This window comes from Salmo salar, chromosome ssa20 (genome assembly GCF_905237065.1).
Source record: "Salmo salar chromosome ssa20, Ssal_v3.1, whole genome shotgun sequence".
NCBI classification, from domain to species: domain Eukaryota; kingdom Metazoa; phylum Chordata; class Actinopteri; order Salmoniformes; family Salmonidae; genus Salmo; species Salmo salar.
Genome location: NC_059461.1, coordinates 46,474,635 through 46,481,566, shown reverse-complemented (window position 1 = coordinate 46,481,566; position 6,932 = coordinate 46,474,635). Strand labels below are relative to the sequence as shown.

Genomic DNA, 6,932 nt, shown 5'->3' with positions numbered 1-6,932 from the left:
AGACAGGTTAAGAAATTATTTTTAAGCCTTGATACAATTGATACATGGATTATACCCTGATGAAGACAGCTTGTCTGTCGAAACGTTGAACATTCCATTTTTGCATCTGAGCTCCTACAGTGTGCGGCTCTCCTTTATTTTTCAAGTGTTCCACTCCGCTAGCCAGCACCTCGCTTAAATAGGTGTGCGTTTCTTTCGCCTTTAGATTAGTAGGTGCCAGGTGCACTGATTTGAGTCAAGAACTGCTGCTGGGTTTCCACTTAGCAGTTTTCGAGAATGGTCCACCACCCAAAGGACATCCAACCAACTTGACATAACTGTGGGAGGCATTGGAGTCAACATGGGCCAGAATCCCTGTGGAATGCTTTCGACACTGTTTCGGGTCCATGTCCTGACATGTTGAGGTTGTTCTGAGGGCAGAACAGTCTCAGGGGTGTTCTGGGGGGGGGGGGGGTGTTCAAAGTTTCAAAGTAAATGGAAAACTAGACCTGACAATCTACTTTCTAAGAAGAACATGTACTCTGTACGTGGTGAATAAACTTTGAAAAAATGTTGAACTTGCTCTTTGAAAAAAGAGCTTTATAAAATCCATTTGATTAATTGATTAATTGATTTCATCCACCCTGAATCCAGGAAGGACACACTTGGTTCCATGCGGAAGAGGATTCTATTGTCCACGTGGAACAGCCAATCAGCATCCTTGTCCATCCGGGACCTATGGAAACTTATCAGGATTGGCTGACGTATCGGAATGCTCTTTGTGTGAACCGGGGATGTACTGTAAAGGAATAGGTATATATTAGCCTCATCCCATACTGCGTCCCTAGGCTGCATCCCAAATTGCACCCTATTCCCAATGTAGTGCACTACTTTTGACCAGGGCTTTTAGGGAATACGGTTCCATTAGTGCAGGATATAGCAGGCTATCGTTTGGTACCCAAACTTTGTGCTCTAGCCAACTCTTCTATTGTCCATTGTCATGCCAAGCAATATCATAGGAGTTAGGCTAGAGCACATGCAGGGTTGATGCTAGATACAGTATATAACACCAACAGTTCATTTGAGTTCATAATCATGTTATTTTACATTGTTTTTCTGAATATCTTTTTTTGAAGGGAGAATTTCCCCCAGTGGTCCGTGCAGTGCAGGGTTTGTGTGTTTTGGGGCCGCCTCTCAACCCTCCCCCTCAGACAACATCACAGGAGCTTCATGTCCTCCTGGATTCTACTGTCCTGTTGGGAGCTCGGTACCATCGCCCTGCCCTAAAGGCACATTCAGGTACCCACTGTGTGTGATATCTATACAAAATAAAGGCAACTATTAAGATATTGTCAGAGTATGTTTCATATTTACATTTTGTGTTACATTTTGATAGATTTCATATTTTCATATAATTTCCAATATTATCGTCACTAAAACATGTTTTATAATATACATATAGTGTATAACAGTTCTAAGTATTCCGTAACAATGTGTACCCACCTGCCAATGTAGTTAGTGCCATGATGGTAAAACTTGACAGATCTGTAGCCTTGTTAGTTAATGTTCAGGGCGTATATTTTCTTGCAGTGAGCAAAGTGGACTAACGGAGCCCTCCCAGTGTCGTAGATGTGTTCCAGGGTTCTACTGTGCAGAGCCAGGCCTTAAAGCAGTCACTGGAGCCTGTCTGCCAGGTGAGAGATTAACATCTATTTAGCATGAATTATTAGTATTGTAATGACTTGGGGGGAAGCCCCGCCTGGGACTCAAACCTTGTAACCGTTACGCCAAGAGGTCCGAACCTATTGACGAGTTCACTAGGTGTTGAGTTAAGGTCGCTACATTACCCCCTTCCTTCAGAAGAGTGTGTTCCCACGCTTCTCTATACCAAGTCCCTCACGGGTACATGCCTCTCTGATGGCCTCATGGGCACCATCCCACTTCTGACACCAAAGTAGCATTTTTGAAGGGTTGCACCAGCCGGGACACGAACCTGGGTCCAGCAACTGTCAAGCCAACACCTTAACCATCACGCCAAGACATCCAAACCCATTGACGAGATCGCTAGGTTATGGTTGCTACAGTGTTATTTTTCCATTTTCAATCTATTATTCCACTTGAAGGACTTCATTGTGTTGCTAACTGTATCCAATGCTTGATATTGCAACTGTTATTTTATTATGTTATTTTATTGTGTTACTTTTTATTATTTTTTTTACTTTAGTTTATTTGGGAATTTTTTTCTTAACTCTTCTTGAACTGCACTGTCAAGGCTGTGGGTAACTGATGAAAGGAGTCAGGCACAGGAGAGCTGAGATGCATGGACAAGGTATTAAATACAAGATAACACCAGTATAAACACAATACTACGGTGCGGGAAAAATACCGGTACCACGAAATAAACGGCGTAATAACAAAACCCGGCAACAAATAACCAGCCGTTAACCAGCCGGCAACAAATAACCAGCCAATAGAACAAAACAGCCTGAACAATAGAACAAACACGCACACAAACATGGGGGAAGCCAGAGGGTTAAATAATGAACATGTAATGGGGCAATTGAAACCAGGTGTGTAGAAAGCAAAGACAAAACAAATGGAAAATGAAAAGTGGATCGGCGATGGCTAGAAGGCCGGTGACGTCGAACGCCGCTCGAACAAGGAGAGGGACCGACTCCGGTGGAAGTCGTTACATGCGCTGTTGGGGGCTCGTAAGTACAGTGGGCTCCAAAATTACTGGCACCCCTGACTGGCAATGCACAAACAATACTTCAAAAAATATAAACAATATAATTATAGAGAGAAACTCAAAATAACAACATGTGAAAAATACTGTACTTTATTAATGTTTCAATGGAACCCAACAAAATCATTTATTGATTTAATTAAAAATCAATGTCCTCCAAATCAAAGTTTCACAATTAATGGCACCCTTAAATATTATTGTAAATAACATCTACCAATATTAAACCAGGAATTAAATTCCACTTATTTAAGTTTATCTAACTTGTAAGGAACTATATTGAGCCATTACATCACTTCCTGTTTCACTAGGGTATAAAAATGAGGTAATAGGCATGCAATATCCCTTTGTCATCCAACACCATGAAGAAAAGAAAAGAACTGGCAGTTCAAAAGGGACAGATGGTCGTAGACCTTCATAAATCTGGTACTGGCTACAAGAAGATCCACAAACGATTGAATATACCACTGATCACTCTCAGGGCAATTATTACAAATTTCAAAAGGTATGGAACAGTTGAAAGCCTCACGGGTAGAAGACGCAAATGCATTGTGCCCCCTAGGATAGGGATGAGGATCGTGAGAGAAGCAACAAAATCCCCAAGAATCACTGTGAAAGAATTGCAGGCCTTGGTGGCGTCTTGGGGACACCAGGTTTAAAAAAGCACTATCAAACGCAGGGTTGCCAGAAGAAAGCCCTTTCTGATCCCAAGACACAGACGCAAGCGCTTGGAGTTTGCCAAACGTCATTTAAATTATGATTGGAAGAAGGTGCTCTGGTCAGATGAGACCAAAATTGAATGTTTTGGTCAGATACAGTATTGGCATGTTTGGCGTCGAAACAGAGATGCATACAAGGAGAGGCACCTCATACTCACGGTGAAATATGGTGGTGGGTCAGTGATGTCTTGGGGCTGTTTTAATTCCAGAGGTCCAGAGGCACTGGTTAATTAAGATTAATGGCATAATGAATTCCACCAAGTACCTGGCAATTTTGGCTGACAATCTGGTTGCCTCTGCCAGAAGGCTGGGACTTGGCCGTATGTGGACTTTCCAACAAGAAAATGACCCAAAACATACCTCAGAATCCACACAGAAATGGTTCTGTGACAACAAAATCAATGTTCTGCCATGGCCATCTCAGTCGCCAGACCTCCATCCAATCAATAACCTGTGGGCTGAGTTGAAGAGGGCAGCTGATAAGTGCAAACCCAGGAATGTGAAGGATCTTGAAAGGATCTGCATAGAGGAATGGTCCAAAATCCCTCCAAATGTGTTCCTTAACCTTGTCAAACATTACAGGAAAAGACCATGCTGTTATCCTTGCCAGAGGTGGTTGCACTAAGTACTAAATGAGGAGTACTAATAATTATAAAACTTTGATTTTGGTCAAATGTATTTTGTATTAAATAATTGTATGATTTTGGTGGGTTTCATTGAAACATTAATAAAGTACAGTATTTCTCACTTGTTGGTATTTTGAGTTTATCTCTATAATTATATTGTTTATATTATTTTAAGTATTGTTTGTGCATTGCCAGTCAGGGGAGCCCACTGTAAGTAAGCATTTCACGGTAAGGTCTACACTTGTTGTATTCGGCGCCTGTGACACACAACGTTTGACATGACATGTTCAGTGTGAAAGGCACCTACATAAGGTCGGACCTCATAACACATTCAACTGCTTATGTAGTGCTTATGAATGCAATATGTATGTATGCATTATGCACGTGAAATCAAATCAAATCAAAGTTTATTTGTCACATGTGCCAAATACAACAGGTGTAGACCATACAGTGAAATGCTTACTTACAAGCCCTTACCAACAGTGCAATGTTTAAGTAAAAAATAGGTATTAGGTAAACAATAGATATGTAAAGAAATTTTAAAAAACTGTAAAATGACAGTGAAAATAACAGTAGCGAGGCTGTATACAAATGGTACCGATACAGAGTCAATGTGCGGGGGCACAGGTTAGTCGGGCTAATTGAGGTAATATGTGCATGCAGGTATAGTTAAAGTGACTATGCATAGATGATAAACAGAGAGTAGCAGGAGCATAAAATAGGGGGTTGGAGGTGGGACACACACACACACAATGCAAATAGTCCTGGTGGCCATTTGATTACCTGTTCAGGAGTCTTATGGCTTGGGGGTAAAAGCTGTTGACAAGCGTTTTGGCGCTCCAGTACCGCTTGCCATGCGGTAGCAGAGAGAACAGTCTATATTTGGGGAGGCTGGGGTCTTTGACAATTTTTAGGGCCTTCCTCTGACACCGCCTGGTGTAGAGGTCCTGGATGGCAGGCAGCTTAGCCCCAGTGTTGTACTGGGCCGTACGCATTACCCTCTACCAGGCAGTGATGCAACTAGTCAGGATGCTCTCAATGTTGCAGCTGTAGAAACCTTTGAGGATCTGAGGACCCATGACAAATCTTTTCAGTCTCCTGAGGGGGAATAGGTTTTGTCGTGCCCTCTTCACGACTGTTTTGTTGTGTTTGGACCATTCTAGTTTGTTGGTGATGTGGACACCAAGGAACTTGAAGCTCTCAACCTGCTCCTCTACAGCCCCATCGATGAGAATGGGGGTGTGCTCGGTCCTCCTTTCCCTGTAGTCCAGAATCATCTCCTTTGTCTTGATTACGTTAAGGGATAAGTTGTAATTCTGGCACCACCCGGCCAGGTCTATGAGCTCCTCCCTATAGGCTGTCTCGTCGTTGTCGGTGATCAGGCCTACCACTGTTGTGTCGTCTGCAAACTTAATGATGGTGTTGGAGTCGTGCCTGGCCATGCAGTAGTGGGTGAACATGGAGTACAGGAGGGGACTGAGCACGCACCCCTGAGGGGCTCCAGTGTTGAGGATCAGCGTGGCAGACGTGTTGCTTCCTACCCTCACCACCTGGGGGCGGCCCATCAGGAAGTCCAGGATCCAGTGGCAGAGGGAGGTGTTTGGTCCCAGGAACCTTAGCTTAGTGATGAGCTTTGAGGGCACTATGGTGTTGAACGCTGAGCTGTAGTCAATGAACAGCATTCTCACATAGGTTTTGCTTTTGTCCAGGTGGGAAAGGGCAGTGTGGAGTGCAATAGAGTTTGCATCATCTGTGGATCTGTTTGAGCGGTATGCAAATTGGAGTGGGTCTAGGGTTTCTGGGATAATGGTGTTAATGTGAGCCATTACCAGCCTTCAAAGCACTTCATGGCTACGGATGTGAGTGTGATGGGTCTGTAGTCATTTAGGCTGGTTGCCTATGTGCTCTTGGGCACAGGGACTACGGTGGTCTGCATGTGTTACGAAGTTTTCTATTGAAGTGTTACCATATATTTGTAGGTTTCTACTGTTTGGAAGGGTCCCAGAGTGCTGCCCCGATGTCAGGTGTATTTGGAGGTGTTTGCAACCCAGGCCACTACTGTGAGAGTGGGACCAGCATGCCTGCATCCTGCCCTGCTGGCACCCATCACAATAACACCGGAGGGAAGAAGAGAGATGACTGCAAGCCATGTCCTGATGGTAACTTAATTAATGATCTTCGGAGAGATGTGAGCTGATGACGTTTTTTAAATTGTACGGATGCCCATTCACTCTACTACTACGATTAGTTTGTCTTGGCTGTTTAAGAAATCTGTTTCTCCTGGCTCATAGACTACTTTCAGGATAAGGAACCATCTAACATTCAGTTGTAAAATACTGAACTTATCCTTTTTGATCAGCAAATAATGACATTCGGATGTAAAGATTTCTCTGTGAAATGTCCATACATTGTATCTCATCTGTTCACAAAAACCTAACTGCATACAGTATTTGACGTTGTTTGTGATATTGTAGGTTGGTTCCAGGACTTGGAGGGCCAGAGGGAGTGTAAGCCCTGTCCCCCTGGCTCTCACTGCCTGACCTCCAACACAACTGGCAGCACCAGTGGCCCCATCACCCCCCTGCCCTGCCCAGCTGGCTATGTCTGCCCCAGAGAGAGCTCATTCAACCAACTCTACCCCTGCCCCAAAGGCACCTACAGCCCTACTCTGGGTCTCACATCCCCTGGTGAGAAATAATAGGGTTTTTCCAGACCAAACAAGGTAGATGGTTTATGTATGGCCAGGCGTTTTTCATCACAGCCAACAACTGACCAGGAAAGACTCTTAGCCCTAGCTTTAGTCTATAACAAGCGCCCACATGGCCTAGAGGTTTTCTTGGTCAGGTAATGCAGCAGCCAGGACAA

At 43.8% G+C, this 6,932-nt stretch overlaps 1 protein-coding gene across 1 annotated transcript in view; it reads left to right on the top strand.

Moving 5' to 3' along the window:
* Positions 1-642: 642 nt before the first annotated feature.
* LOC123729171 (zonadhesin) overlaps positions 643-6,932 on the top strand; it is a 41,013-nt gene continuing 34,723 nt past the window's right edge. Inside the window, exons 1-5 of the mRNA XM_045703375.1 lie at positions 643-792; positions 1,116-1,278; positions 1,570-1,673; positions 6,047-6,226; positions 6,542-6,754. Coding sequence (XP_045559331.1) covers positions 774-792; positions 1,116-1,278; positions 1,570-1,673; positions 6,047-6,226; positions 6,542-6,754 — 679 coding nt within the window. The 5' untranslated portion in view covers positions 643-773. The remainder of the gene's footprint in view (positions 793-1,115; positions 1,279-1,569; positions 1,674-6,046; positions 6,227-6,541; positions 6,755-6,932) is intronic.